The 16,083-nt window shown below is 35.8% G+C and overlaps 1 protein-coding gene across 2 annotated transcripts; it reads right to left on the bottom strand.

The window, feature by feature from the left end:
- Nucleotides 1-6,531: 6,531 nt before the first annotated feature.
- Nucleotides 6,532-12,880, bottom strand: kdf1b (keratinocyte differentiation factor 1b). Of its 2 annotated transcripts, none has more exons than XM_063011602.1 (4): nucleotides 12,722-12,880; nucleotides 9,874-10,773; nucleotides 8,316-8,384; nucleotides 6,532-7,426 (listed from the first exon to the last, which is right to left on the bottom strand). In XM_063011602.1, coding segments are annotated over exons 2-4 (954 nt in total). In that variant the 5' UTR covers nucleotides 10,757-10,773; nucleotides 12,722-12,880; the 3' UTR covers nucleotides 6,532-7,424. The 2 variants fall into 2 exon arrangements, with proteins under 2 accessions (XP_062867672.1, XP_062867663.1); XM_063011593.1 differs by having other exon boundaries at nucleotides 6,532-7,423.
- Nucleotides 12,881-16,083: the final 3,203 nt, after the last annotated feature.

The raw sequence follows: 16,083 nt of genomic DNA, 5'->3' as shown, positions 1-16,083 counted from the left end.
TTACACTCTATATGCTTCCACTAGGTGAAATTATTCATAAACATGGCATAAAATTTCACTGCTATGCAGATGACACACAGCTGTATATATCAGCCTAACCAAACGATACTGACACAATCAGTAAGATAGAAGATTGTGTAAACGACATAAAAAACTGGATGTCGTGTAATTTTCTTTTACTTAATTCAGATAAAACAGAGGTTTTACTTGTTGGCTCTAAAGCTGCAAGAGACAAGTTGTCTAACCTGGTGCTAAACCTAAACACTTTCTCTGTTACTCCTAGCTCTGATGTAAAAAACTTAGGTGTCACAATAGATTCAGCTCTCTCCTTTGATACACACGTTAATAATATTTCTAGAGTTGCTTTCTATCATTTGCGTAATATTTCTAAAATAAGAAATATACTATCTGTTAATGACGCCGAAAAACTGATCCATGCGTTTATAACTTCTCGGTTAGATTATTGTAATGCTCTTCTAACTGGATGCTCTGGTAGATCCATAAACAAACTCCAGTTAGTTCAAAATGCAGCAGCTCGAGTGCTAACTACAACTAAAAAATTTGATCATTTTAGTCCTGTTCTATCATCTCTACACTGGCTGCCAGTTAAATTCCGCATTGATTACAAAATACTTTTACTAACCTATAAAGCACTACATGGTCTGGCTCCACAGTATCTGAGTGAACTTATTAATCACTACAACCCAGCGCGTCCACTTCGCTCACAAGATGCAGGGTTACTTATAGTTCCTAAAAATTAAAAAGACCACAGCTGGTGGAAGAGCATTTTCTTACAAAGCTCCACAACTTTGGAAAAATCTTTCCGCCTCTGTTCGGGATTCGGACACAGTCTCAATGTTTAAGTCTAGACTGAAAACATATTTATTTTCTCAGGCTTTTGATTAATATAGACAAAGGCGCAGAGCTTGGGGGTTCTTGGTCATAGAAACTTGTGGTGATCAGGGATGTTGGGTTGCTGTCGTTCTGCCTCTCTTGTCCAATCACTCCGGTTTGGGTAGGAGAGGTGGGCGCTGATGTCCTGTGAAAGCCTTCATGTCCTTGTTACCTGCTCGCTCTCCCTTTTAGTTATGCTGTAATATTTAGGGCTGCCGGAGTCTAAAACTCTCTGTAAAACTGTTTTACTCAACTAGCATTGTACATTATTAACTACATTCTTTGTTGTTTTAATCCAAAGGCATTCTGATGGAAACCTGTTTACCCGCCGAGGTTAAGGATTAAAGTCGAGACTGCAGTGCCAACGATGCTGCTCCTGCCGGATGTGACGTGTCTGGAGTAATTGCACCAAGAATGACAAGAAATCACTACAGACTTTATTGAAGACTAGAGCGAATAACAACTCTATTATTATTTATTTATTTATCTGTTTATTACCAGTTATAACTTTTAGATCATTTAATTCTGTGTTTGTATGCTTTGTGTAAATCGTGTATTTATTTAAAGTATCCTCCAGGCCACCCAAGAAGGATGGGCCCTGCTGAGTCTGGTTCCTCTCAAGGTTTCTTCTTGTAATTTTCAGGGAGTTTTTCCTTGCCACAGTCGCCCTCGGCTTGCTCAACAGGGGTTTTTGTATCTGTTGGTCCTGGATTTTGTAAAGTTGCTTTGAGACAATGTCTATTGTAAAAAGTGCTATATAAATAAAGTTGACTTGACTTGGACAGCTAGAGTCATCGCGTTAGCCAAGCACGCTAGTCCATGCACTATGGAAGCCCCAAAAGGTCAAAACACACTCACTTCGCGTAGAAACGTCTATCAAACCAGTCACAATACAACCACAAAAAGATTTGTTACAGTTATAACATGCATACAAGTACGGTGCCTTATAAGAAACAAACCAGATATAATTTAACCAAACGATCTACAATTACTACCAATTTGATACGGCACCTAAAAAATAAACACTCAGTCGAATAAAGCGAGTTCATTATTATGTGATGAGAAGAGGAACCGGCTGTCCGCTAACACGGCAGAGATGCTGATTTTCCTCAAGTTTTTTCTAGTTTTACTACTACAATGCTGCACTAAGTTTGTTTACTTTTATTTTGTAAAAATAAAAGAACATTAAGCAATAGCTTGGATGCAGGAATTTGTTTTCCTACAGCACTGCAGAGCTATTCAGTTGTTAAACATATACATTGGATTAATTTGAATAACTGTAATGTACTTGAAGTGTGCACTGTGTGAACAGTATTATCTAGTTCTTCTCTAGACAATATCTAGAAAATACAAGTCTCGGTTTGAGACTCGGTATCGGATCGGGAACAAAAAAACGTGATTGGGACATCCCTAGATGTGATAGTAATAAGAAGCATGCTATTTCTCCTGCTATTTTGCATTTTATAACACATTCTAAAAATAGGCTAAAAAGTAAAGCTCTGCTCAAAGCCCTAAAACTCGAAACCTGAAATCTCACTTTTACTCAGAGCTAAATGTCTCCATTTCATGTTGCTTTAAATTAAGTATTTATCAGTTATATGATACAGCAAATGAACAATGAAACTGAATTATACAATATTTTAAAGTAGCAGGATATTTGAATGCTGCCATGTCTCAATTATTCAATTTCTACATAATATTGATTGTTTTAAAACCTGCTGCTAGTTGGTATGACCTAAAGTTGGGTTACAACATGTTCACACCATAGGGAACTCTATAACACTTAAATTGTTTTAGCTGTGATGTGTTTAAGGTGTGTTGCAACCATGGTAAAAACTAAGGAGCTGTCATAAAAGCTGAGAAAGATGATTTAAATGTACTAAAAAAGCAGTGCGATCAACCAAAACACACCAAAGTACAGTTTGTATGTGATTTTTGTAATTAGTTTATGCAGAATAAATGTATATTATTGTGACCTGGACAAAAATACATCTTTTCTGAGTAATTTATGCAGAACTTTTGAAGCATTCATAAACTTTATCCTGCAACTGTAAAGAAGGACGTTTCAATACCAAATACCAAAATCTAAACTTAGTTTGTGTTTATATTTGTCAGCTTTGGTTCAATTAGAAGAAGTCTTGGTGTAATTGTGCTGTTACTGCGATTTGATGTAGCAATGTTTGATGTACAGTAGAAGTGTAAACGCTTCCTTTCAAACTTTGGTGCACACCAAATAAGCGGACCAAGAGCACATGAGCAGTGTGGTCTTAGACCGTTTCTAAATGAATTATGGTGCAATTTATTTCAGGTACAAACAATATGAACCAAAGGGCAAGCAACTGAAAAGTCACACTAACCTTATTCTGATGATTTGAACTAAATGTTGTCAGTCAGGTTTGTGTAGTCTGGACAATAGTTGCTCATGCTAATTCTCAAGCAGGCTTCCAAGCGTTCATCAGTAAGCGTGGACCGATATTTAGACATAATTATTTTTATGTGGGGAAAAGGCGGGTTCACATAAGTAGGTTGATTAAAAAAATGCTGTCAAATATGTGTCGCATTTTCTTATGGTTGGATATTTTTCCTCAGCCAGCAATGTCCAGCAGAGGCCCTTGACTTCATATAAATGTCTGATTGTAGGGTTAAAATTTCATCTTCAGGAACAGATAGGTTCATGTGGAGCAACAATGCACATCGACTTCAGCTGTACCACCAAATGGAAAGCACATGAATGTTGCAATCGGCTCAAACAAACTAATGTCTCAAAAGCGCTGTTCAAAGTCTGCTATCACGTTATGAATTTGTTTAATGTACCATGCAATATTCAGTTGTATGGTTTTCCAGCTCCAGTTGTGATGCTGCAACTTTAAGGACAATAACTTGTTTGAGAGTGTTCACAGAGCTGATCATGTCCACCACACATTTGGCTTTGCCTTGCAGCTATAAATTAAGCTCATTCAACATGTTGTTTAGAGCCACTGTTTGTAATCAAGCTGGATGTATTCAATACCGTTTGAGACACAAAGAAACTCTTTAATGTAAGGGATTCCGAAACCTCTGCATTTTATGCCAATCACGTTGACCTATTTGAATGAGGCACGATATACCAGCTTGCACTGCCCCCGATCAATGTATTAGGCACCCCCTGCTAGATATTCTAATAGAAAAGAGGATTGTTACATAAACAGAAATGCAGTGATTTCGTATAGTAAAACCTACACTGTTATTGACAGTCATGTACAGTGGCAAACAAGGTAGATGTATACAAACATGCAATTTACTTTACTAAAGCATGCTGCCTCACAGCAAGGTGGTCCTGGGTTCGATCCCCAGGTGAGGCGATCCGGGTCCTTTCTGTGTGGAGTTTGCATGTTCTCCCCGTGTCTGCGTGGGTTTACTCCGGGTGCTCCAGTTTCCTCCCACAGTCCAAAGACATGCAAGTGAGGTGAATTGGAGATGCTAAATTGTCCATGACCGTGTTTGATGTAACCTTGTGAACTGATGAATCGTGTGTAATAAATAACTACCGTTCCTGTCATGAATGTAACCAAAGTTACATGATGTTAAAAATCCCAAATAAACAAACAAACAAAAACTAAAGCATGCATGTATTACACAACGAAATACCTTCTTTTACCTTATTAATTAGCATGTAGCATGTGTGTGCAATTGTTAGACATGAATGTGTCAGTCACAAAATATAGATCTCTTTTCAATTCAGCAATTAAGTGATAGAGCTGCAACCAGTGTATTACAAACCCAAAGCAAAAGAAAAGTTGGGATAGTATGGAAAACGCAAATAAAAATAATTTTTCCTACAATTACTTTTATTTAATTGCAGACAGAATGAACCCAAAATGTTGTTTGGTCAGCTTCATTTCAGTTGTTAAAATAAACCCATTATGCAATTTTAGGCCTGCAACACAGTCCAAAAAACACATTCTTGTGTGAACTAAATGTGCTTCACATCAGCACCAGCGTACTTAAGAGTCTGTGATCTACTTTAGGAAAAGGTTGCATTAAACGACTTCTGTGAACATCCAGAGTTTGGACAATGAGATGGTGAAGTATAAATATCTGAGTGTTCACCTCAATAACATCCTTATAGGTCCTTTGGAGTGTGCCGGCCACTTTCAAGATATTTCTACATCACTGGTAGAAACTGTCATCTTTAATGCAGTGGTGTTCTGGGGAAGACAGGAAAAGACTAAACAGGCTGGTTAAAAGAGCGAGCTCTATTTTGGACTGTCCTTTTGAATCGGTGTAGGAGGTAAGAGAAAGGAGGATGATAGCCAAGCTGTCATTCATTCTGGACAACACCTCACATCCAATAGTTCCTTCAGCACCAGACTCCTCCACCCTCTGTCTAAGAAGAATTGCTACCATAGGGTCTACAATAACAACCAGACCCTATAACAAAAGACCATCCGTTGGCAAGCCCGGAGTGGCTAATCGGGAGATTCGGGAGGATTCCCGATGGGCAAGCTCATGTCAATCTCGAGTTTGGGCCGGTTAAATGAGAAAAATAATTTTGACACTTATCTGTCACTTATTTAATCTTCTTCTTGCATTCATTCTCCATTCATCTGACAGCACAGCCCCTACATCGCAGTAGATTAGATGGGTTCTATCATCTGAGGGAATTCTCCCCTCCCAAATGTTTAAGTTGGTTGGGCCCACGAGGCATCTTTTCTGGAGCGCCGGTAAAAGTAAATATAGCAACAGAATAGCGCAAACCATCAGTCGGTGGTGATGGAGGGCAGGAAGAGGCCAGGTGGAGCCGAAAAGGCCAGGTTAAAAAAAAGAAAGGCGTTGGAAGAAGATGCTGCCAAATGTGCCAAATTAACAGACCTGTTTTCCAGAGGACAGACCCCCGGTATTGCGCAACATTTGCAACGTCAACTTGGCGTAGTTCATTTTGTAGAACCCAGTACACACCATTAATCACAAATATCCAGTTTCAAGCTGAAAATAATAAACATAATTTGAAGTGTAATATATTAAATAGCCTAACTCATTAATGGAATGTTCCGACGCTACTGTACTGATGATCCCGAGGAGGCCATGACTACTGAAGGGACAGGTAGATGATAGTATAACTTAATTATACTAGAGAGAGTTATTAAAAAGAGAGTTATTTAAACTAAGATAGTTATTTGTAATGTAAAATGTAACGTAGAGAATATACATGGTATATGTTAAATTGTTCAGACATTCAGAAAGATGTCAGCACGATAGCCTAATTTATTTTAACAAATGGAGACAAATAGCCTAAATCATTATCAATTTCACACCATCATAACATAGGCTAAATTGTTAAAAAAAATTTTAAAAAAAATTCAAGCATGTTATGTTATTCAGCAAAATAGGCTAACCCTTAATGAAATGTTTTTTTTAGCCTCAGAGCAGCAGATAAGCCATGTCTCATGTCTATAGACAATGACAGCCGTTATTAATAAAGTTACAGAAACCAGTGCACTTCTTAGGAGGCTTTTGATGCTGTAGGTAGCCTACTAAATATGCGTGTAGTGAAGCTACTTTAGAGTTTAGTGTAAACCTAACAATAGAGCACCTCTCTGTGGGGATGACAAAAGCAATTTTAATTTTAAATATTTTTATTTCAACTTATTGCTCCTGTACAAATGTAAATACGTTTTCATCTTTATCACATTTTTTTACCTTTTAAATCTTTATCTGATTTAAATTTAAATTAAACATGTTTAAGTGAAGTGTTTTCTGTTAACTTACCAACATATACCTGAACTTATACCCAATAAAGAGGCATTGTAAGAGCTAGCTGCTGTTTCATTTATTCAAATTCCTCCTCCATGGAAAAAGTGGGCCGGGTTTGGGCATGAAACTCCCGGGCTGAAAAAGTGGCCCACTCCGGCCCTGTCCGTCGGACTCTATAACAACAACTCTCCATAACATTTTTTATTCTGTCACCCCACTACCAATATAAGTTCAATACAATGTGCAATTACAGACAGTATACAGTATGTACACACTGTCTGTAATATGTTACATATATTATACATGTATATTTTATTCATATATAATACATAAACACAAGTACAAAAGAGGTAAAAGTTACCTTTTTGAGTAAATAACTACACTATGTGTGCAATGTCATGTAACTAGCTTTGTATTTATGTTTAATTTACGTTTAATTTTAATTTAAAGGTTTTTTTCAGTTGTCTTTCTTATCTGTTCTTTACCATCCTATTCATGTCCTGCTGTAACAAGTTAATATATTCATTTGTATGATAACAAATTAAATGAAATTAACCAGACAAAAAATTAAATATCTTGGACTCATACTGTTTGCAATAACGTAAGTGAAAAAATGCTGAGTTTTCCATTTTCCATACTGTCCCAGCTTTTTCAGATTTGGGGTTGTAGAAGATTAAGCTTGATGTGTGTACACCTCTACTTTTAAAGTTTGTATAGAAAAAAAGCTTAAAAACAAGCTTAGTAGAGCTTCTGAACCAGGAAGTGGAACCAACCAGCTTGCTTCAGGATTCAGTCACTTCTGAAACCACAAATATATGTGTTGGAATCAGCACTTTCAGCAATGTACCACCTAGATATTCATGAAGATGGCTAATGACTTTTGTTTTAATCTTATTGTTTAAAAACACATCTCAGATGAACAGTTGTTGATGCACCACAACTCTGTTATGCAGTCAATGTGATCACAGCATCAGTAATCAAAGAGAGTTCAAAATAGGCACTTTTGACAACACAATTAAAATAATTTACAAGGATAAACCTCTGTGTGTTTGCCACATATTAACCATACAAAGCTAGTATGTATTCACTGTTATGTCATGTCCCACAGAGTTTAGCCATTACTAATATCCTGAAAAGTATTAACAAATTCAAATCCAACCAAGTGGCAGTTCAGTCACCAGAAAGAAACTGAAAAACTATGCTATACTTTTATAGCACCTAATTTTAGATAGTAGGGGTTTTATTCGTGCACAGCATCCTCCAAGCCTGTTGCAATTTAAAGTTTGCTTGTTTAAGGACATCACCTGTGTTTGAACAGGAGTTGCAAGGTATGCCCCAGAGCAAGTCTAATGCCCTGGTGGTGAATTGTGTTCAAGCTATTTAGGTACGATTTCTCTGCTGCGCCATAATTCATAAGACATTTAGTGTTTTTGTTTGGCAAAAGTGCACATGCACAATCCCTTAAAGTTTCCTCCCACTCAGCCAATAAAGCAGAATGTGGACAGGCTACACTATTTGTGCTAGGTAAGTGAGGTAAGTTAGGCAGTGACCATGTATGTGATGGCGTGAGATGGATTAGCTCCCAGTCCAGTATGCATTAGTGCCTTGCGCCTAAAGTTTCTGGCCCGCATCCGACCTGCCTCAACCCTGATCAGCAAGAATTAATTGAAAATAAATGAATACATTACACTGGTTACTGTTGTTCCGCAGCTTTCGAGCTTCTATGTCATCTGACCTCTCTTCTGAAATTTTTAGACCTAAAAAAAACCCACCAGACAGTTAAAGCTTAGGATGATAATAAATTAAGCGTTGCATCTGGTGATGGCACAAATGTATTTCAACTTATGCAGTGTATATAATTATGCTCATCTTTAAGCTTGCAAACTGTATTAACAAATTAAGTGTACATTTAAGAAATATAAGCAACAACCAGGTGATGTGATCCAGCTCTGACATAAAGCAGAAAGGAATTACACAGTAACAGATAACCTGGTGCATGTTATTTTACTTATACCATGGCAAAATATGTAATACAAAATAGTACCATTTTTTTTTTTTATAATGGATTCAAAGTTTGACCTTACGTTCTTACACAATATACTGTGTTGTTGCAATGATTTTGAATGTAAATAATTGCCATTTTATCATCTACACTTAATCATCTAAAATAAAGACATATAAAAGGTATAAGAATCTCTTATTCACAAACTATTCTTAATTATTTAAGTATTTCCTATTATTTAACTGTTTGCATGTTCTCCCCGTGTCTGCGTGGGTTTCCCCTGGGTGCTCCGGTTTCCTCCCACAGTTCAAAGACATGCACGTGAGGTGAATTGGAGATACAAAATTGTCCATGACTGTGATTAATATAACCTTGTGAACTGATGAATCTTGTGTAACGAGTAACTACCGTGTGTCTGTCATGAATGTAACCGAAGAGTGTAAAACATAACGCTAAAATCCAAATAAACAAACCAACAAATCATGTAACTTGCAACACACTTGTCTTTATTGGCATATTAAGATGTTATGAAAAAAGGGATTTATTATGGTCCAAGTATAACGATATGAATAATTTGATAAAACAACTCTGAGAATGATCTACATACATGGTCTAAAAGCCAAATAAAACCTGAATTAATTTTATTGTGAACGTCTTAATAGCAACTGTTTAAAATTATTTTATTACATTATTATGTCTGGCATTTTTTATGTGGCACATCATTTCATACAATTTTGTAGAAAGCCACAGGAACAACAGAAAAGTCAATTAAATGACTAATTGCAATTATTATGACAATCACCAATTAAAGTGACATCAATGAGGGCAGTACAACAGTTTTGATACCTTGGACATGCCTACACATAAGTGTTGTTCAGCTCCAGTGCACTCTTACATCTTAAACATAGTTTAAAAGCTTTTAAAGCTAAAGCAGAGTATGCAGTTTATGTCCTAAAAAGATATATTTTACTGCATTGTTCCTACTTGTGAGGCATGGCTTTATACTTAACGGGCGATTATTTTATTAATGCATACAGTATATTATTTTAAATTAAAATTCTATTTTACTAGAAATAAGTCTGGCCCAGCAAGTTTTGCTACAACCTCTTAATCACACCCTATAATACAAGAATCAAGATCAAGTAATGAAAGAGTTGTGAACAGCATGTTTAATATTTTGTGCTTAGGTTTTGCATTGTTAAGAAATACAACAGTGAATAGTAAGCTGTGTTAATGCTACTTACTGCCATCACTTATAGAGTTGAAGATAGTCTTCTTGTCGCTCGTCTTCCAAGTGTCATTGCCACTGTCTCTTTGGGGCTCCTGCTGTCTGACTGCGTTCTTCTTGCTCTTACGCGTGCTGATGCGAATGATCTCGCGCACAAGCCGGCATTCTGCCTCCTGCTCCTTAATATTGTGCTCCTGGACAATGTCAGAGATGAGTTGACTGATTTCCTGGGAGCGCTTTAGGAACATGGAATCCGAAGAACATTTTGCCAGTTCATTGATCTCAAATTCAGAAAAAACCTCAAGAAGTTTCCGTGTGATCAATGAGTCCACATCCTCATTTGCGCCTTCATAATTAAAGTGCTCATCTTGAAGATCTCTAATGCTTTGACTTAAATAGATTGGACTGTTCGGCTCTTCTATAGAAGAGCTACACGAGTGCTCTTTTTCTAGAACTGATGTGTCCACTTTGACACCACCAATAAAAATATCTGGATAAAAGCCATTGTTCCATTCTGGCTCGTTCTTTGGGATCACACAAGGCAGCAGACATGGCAAACGCATACAGACACGGTACAGTCCACATGTCAGCACACTGCACACAAATGTCCTACAGCTCTTTACTGAGGCACAGGTACCACACATGCAGGGTCCTGATGAAGGCTGTGCTTTCACAGGCAGAAAGGTAACTGTTTCTGTCTCTGTAGCACTGGCATTAGCATCCTTGTGCTGGGTGTTTTGGACTACTCCAAAATCTATTCCATAATTTTCTGGTTCAACTGGGTCAACGCAGCGCTCATTGTATTGCCACCTCTTTTTGATACTACTATGCATGGACATGGCTTCAGGGCCTCCTTCCCGCTCCCAGCTCTCAGAGCTGATGTTGCCACTGTCTGACATGATTCACTAGTGTCATACTGTGAAATAAGATCAAGGCATCTTAAAATTATGAGTAGGTAATATTAGGATGTAATTGATAATTTAATATCTGTTCACTTAAGTGTCTATTATGGAAATTACCGCATTTTTCTAATTTAGTGCTTTCCAAACTTACTCAGAAATGTACTGTAATCGCCATTTTTATTCAGCTCCCAACAACTAAACCTTGCTAAGCACTTGATATAGTCATTACCCAATTTGACCTATAGAATCCTTTCGATAAAAACTAGCAGCTCCAGAAAAACAAAACACATTTAAGGTGCAAAAGGTATATCTTTAATTAGAGTTTGTAATAAAAAATATTATTAAGGTAGAAAAAAGAAGCATAACTTTAATTCCATATATTGTAGTGGTGGGGATTAAAGCAGGATTCTTTCAATTATCAGTCCAGTACCAGTCACTGAGCTTACAATGTCCTCATTACTAGCCTTACACACAGGCCACTTAACATTTATAAAATACAGGGGCACTTATTTTAAGACACTATAACAAAGTGCAATTCTTTCATACATGGTTTAGAACGGTGTTCAACTGGTGGGTCATAACCCGAATGTGGGCCTAAAGTATGTTGCAGGTGTGGTATTGTTTCATTTTTTTCACTAATATACTTAAGTAATCATCAATATTTACTCAGGACAATAGTGGCCAGAATAATTTGGAAATGGATTAATCTTGGCACATCTTTGAACCTTAGTGGATCTGGCCATTTGGCCAAATTTGAAATTTAGACTGTAGTCTATGACCAGGGCAACAGTTTACTTTTCTGCATGACAATGACCTAAAGCATACATCCAAAACAAAACTGGAGTGACTTTAGGGCAAGTCTCTGAATGTCTTAAACCCCATCTTACTTCTTGTAAAGGACCTACAATAAAAATGGGAAATTTTCAAGACCTAAAAATGAAGTAGACAGGACCAAAAGTGTGATGTTTGGCTAGTACATGGTACTGACTAAATGCAGAGCGAGGAAAATAATATACAATATAGTGTGATATATAAATAGTAGTGTAGGGTTTATATAGCAGCAGATATAAAAGAATAATAAATGCACATTGTGCTATGGATTTGACAAAAATGCTTGACATAACACTTCAGCATGTAGTTTGTTTGGGTGTATAGTTTATTTACTCTTTTTTGGCCATTGTACATGTAAATTACAAATTACATTACATATTTGTTAACCTGTTTCAGCTTTATTCATTTTATTTATTTATTGTTGCATGTTTTAATGTTAATACACATGTTATAAATTAAGTCTGTTTAAAATTGGTACTTAATTTAATAAACTGTGGAACTTAAAAAAAAACGTATATTTACAAAAAGCGAAGCATATCTCCACTTAATGCCGTCTTTACTTTAGTACAAAATCATTGTTTTTGTTTTCATTTTACTTAATGTCAACTTTTTTGGAACTGGGTTTGTGATAAGAAAGAAGAATTAAGCTGGCATATAAAGAGTCAAAATGATTTTAAGAACCTGATATAGTGCGATTTATTTACAATTTTACCACTAACATTTTTAATTACGAAATTGCTTTAGGGTAGCGACAGACATTGAACAAACATAAGTACTACAACAACACCAATTGAGATCCACTAGTTTTTAACACCAAACTAATTTAGCACATTATTGAGTCGTGTTCTTATTCTGAACTCTAAATCTACATTTAAGTATATTTGTGAAAAAAAAATAAAAGAACGGCTAGCTAATAGAGTAGCCTATACACAGAGCACACATACAGTTAACGAGTTGCTTTATAAAACCAGCTTACCTTGCCTTTAAGTTAGCCACAAACCACGAGAATAACGTGCAGTTGTCACATTTAAAGAAAAGAAATGACAACTAAACGAATTTAAATAACACATAAGAGTGCGCATTTAAAAAAAACTTTCACCAGTATACAATAAATCAACATCGTTTACTTACATATGAAGGAAATGTGGCGGGTAACTGTGGTTAACCTTCCCGGAAGTCGATTTAAATCTTTTTTATAAAGTTTGACCTTGATTACATTGAATATTCCAAAAATAATATCAGCGCTTACACAAGTTAAATATATGGGTAAACGCACGAGACACCTTCTAATTCTACCATGTTTCCTTTAAATGTATACATTTATGCTTTCGGCTACCTGAGGCAACAGGTACATTCCCGTCACCGGTAGTTCGGTGACGTAATGTGACCAACTTGTAAAAGTATTTTTATTATAGCTTGATAAGTTCACGTAATGTACGATATATTTTACTTTTATTTAAGTTTAATTCTTGTTTAATACTTTAAAAGCCAAATAGTCTTTTTTTTTTAGGAAATAACTTATTTCCAATAGATGGCGAGTATGTGCTATAGTTGCAAGATCTAAGTGGTTAAGTTTATCTCCCAGTTTGTCCGTAGTTTGAACTTTTAAGATAGAAATAGTGCAGTGTATTGTTGCTTCCTTTTTTGAAGTAAAATAAAAGTAATAGGTAAGAGGGTATCAAGTAGGTATAATAGGTATCAAAAAGTGTTTTATAGTTTTTAGTGTTTTATAAATTTAATTTATAAATTTTGTCTTTCAAAGCTTTCAAAGCTTAACACAGATTTGTGTCTGTTTAGATTTGTGTGGTTTAACAAAATTCTAGTAACAGCAATGAATACATGATAATTCTGACATACAGAAAAGAACTTGTTAAGATATAAATAATTATGTTTTTAAAACAAAGTACTTTTAAATAATATATCTGCTTTATTTAAACTATATGATATATGTACAGAAATTTTACAAAACCTACTACAAGGAACAGAAACAGAATTGTAAATGTTGGCACTTTCTGTAGGTTAGCCAAAACAAATACAGTAAAATGTAAATAGTAAATTATAAAGACAATACATGTCCACTGCTTAAGGACTTTAATGATGTGCTTTATTTCAAAAACACATCATCAAACAAACACTTAAACATTTAAAAGCTAAAAACCCCTTAATGTGCAAAAAATAAAAAATAAAAAAAATAAAAATCCATGGACCCCCATATATTTATTTTTAAAAACAATTATTTAAATTGTTAGAACCTTAGCCAGTTATATATTATTTTTAATTCATTTAATCATTGTCTGTTTTTCCACTGCTTTATTGTATTCAGGTTTGCGGTGGGTACAATTCACACCTAACACAATTTTAGTTGCTCCAATTAACCTGACTGCATGTCTTCGGATTGTGGGAGGACACCAGAGCTCCCGGAAACCTTTGCAGACATGGGGAGAACATGCAAACTCTACACAGAAAGGATCCCCAGGACCTTCTTCCTGTGAGACAACAGTGCTACCTGCTGATCCACCATGCCACCATGCATATATATTTGTTTTATTTAATTGTTAATCTTAGCACAGATCGAAATGTCAGCACAGTTTTATTGTACCTTGCACCAGTGTACTTCAAGTATACATTTTTAACATTCTGTGTGCATTAAATTATATAATTATAACAAATAATTATAACAGTAAAGTAAATACAATTACTGCACAGTACTGCAAGTGACTGCTGCCTGTTGTCATATCACGTTTCTTTTGGCTAACTTTAACATTTATTCTGGTTAAAGATTGTGTGGAACCCATAACACCTCATCACAGACCCCACATTGAGAAACGTTGCTTTATATTATTCAATCTGATACCTGGCAATGTGCATGGAGCAAACAGTGTTTTTTCAGTTCTGCTCACAGACAATATTTACACAACTGACATGAACCTTCTATGACCTTGTGTGGTCTAGTGCATTGCTGCTAATCTGCTGTTGCTTACATATGTTTTCATTTTAAAGTCAACATTACAGTTGACATACAAATCAAGCAGTGCAAAAATAGAGAGAGGTACTTCTGTGAGAGTATTTTTTTCAGTGTATACCTTTTTTCTGTTCTGTCTGTAAAGATTGACTATATGGCTAAATGCTATTGTATGCAGTAATTAGCAGCGGGTGTGTCTAAAATAGACAAACCCACAAATTAGAACATGTGTCATAAATTTTTTAATGTTGGATATGTTTGTGTGTATTTTTGTGTTCATATTCTTTATACTGTATACTATATCATTATACAATATGCACTTAGATCTAAATGAGACATCAGCGGGCTGGATGAAGCCGTTTCGGAAGAACATGATCTTTGACCTTCAGAAGTTTCTTTTGTTCTAAGCTAATACAATGTCATTCTCTGCTCAGGCATCTGGTCATTTTAGAGGGGAAAGGAAACACATGAAGTTAGCATTAGCAAAATCTTCACAGGTTTAACAGTTTTGATATACAAAATAAAAGGCTTTTTCAATTTCTCAAAATATATAATAATAAAATAATATTTTATATTAATCAAGATTATTCATGATAGTCGTATTCATCATATTGTGAACACACACACACACACACACACACACACACATCCCTTGACAGTGAATAACATGGCAGGACAAGCTGCCTCAGCCGTGCTGTAACCAGTCACATCCTTTCTCATTCAGATGCTCTTTGTTAATTTTCTTATTTCTGATTATACACACTACAAACACACCATAAGGGATACACTTGTACTTTGTTACTGTTAAATAATTTGATTGGTTAGGTTGTTTCATAAATACTTGTGTTTTTGTCAATACAATTAGCACATTCTGTGACACCTGTCTTCATGTCTTTTTCCTGCTAAATCTCCTTGCACAGACCTGAAGTCAGCATACCTCAGGTAATGCTGAACCAGGCTCAATTCAGTTCAGAAAATTATTTACACCCTGTAACTGTTTGCTTGCACCCAAACACACAATCACCTGTCTGAGCCAAAAATATTCACACACCAAACAACTAAGTGCATGCACTATTTGAGCAAAAGTATTTGTACCCCCACCAACTGCGTGCTTGCTGTCTGAGCAAATATTCACACCTCCACCAGTAAAGTGTTTGCATAAACACAATCCTATATTTGTGCAAATGTATTCACACCGCTTTCCTCCACATACATACTTGTACACATCTAGCAACCACCTAGAACAATGTAGCAACAACCCACCAGCCACAAGTATACAAATCCTCTACATACTTTACCACTGCTGAGCTGCAATCACATATGCATTTTCTTCAGGAATTTTCTTCCTTTTTAGTATTTTCAGTATTTATCTTTTTTTTCCTTTCACATTTTCTTCCTTTCTAGCTGTTTGTGTGTTTGCAGTAGGCAATCATACTATTACCATCTGTTAGCTCTATTAATAAGGCACATCAATCTACTGTAGACACAACACACACCGTTTCAGATATACTATCATAGGGAAGGACCAACA

This window comes from Trichomycterus rosablanca, chromosome 2 (assembly GCF_030014385.1).
Source record: "Trichomycterus rosablanca isolate fTriRos1 chromosome 2, fTriRos1.hap1, whole genome shotgun sequence".
NCBI lineage: Eukaryota > Metazoa > Chordata > Actinopteri > Siluriformes > Trichomycteridae > Trichomycterus > Trichomycterus rosablanca.
The sequence above is the reverse complement of the archived record's forward strand: the minus strand, read 5'-3'. Positions and strand labels throughout refer to the sequence as shown.

Coding starts and splice junctions, on each gene's coding strand:
- kdf1b (XM_063011593.1), bottom strand. CDS start 10,756: ATGTCAGACAGTGGCAACATCAGCTCTGAGAGCTGGGAGCGGGAAGGA. Junction 8,385..9,873: donor CAACTCTATAAGTGATGGCA/GTAAGTAGCATT, acceptor GGTTTTTTTTAG/GTCTAAAAATTTCAGAAGAG.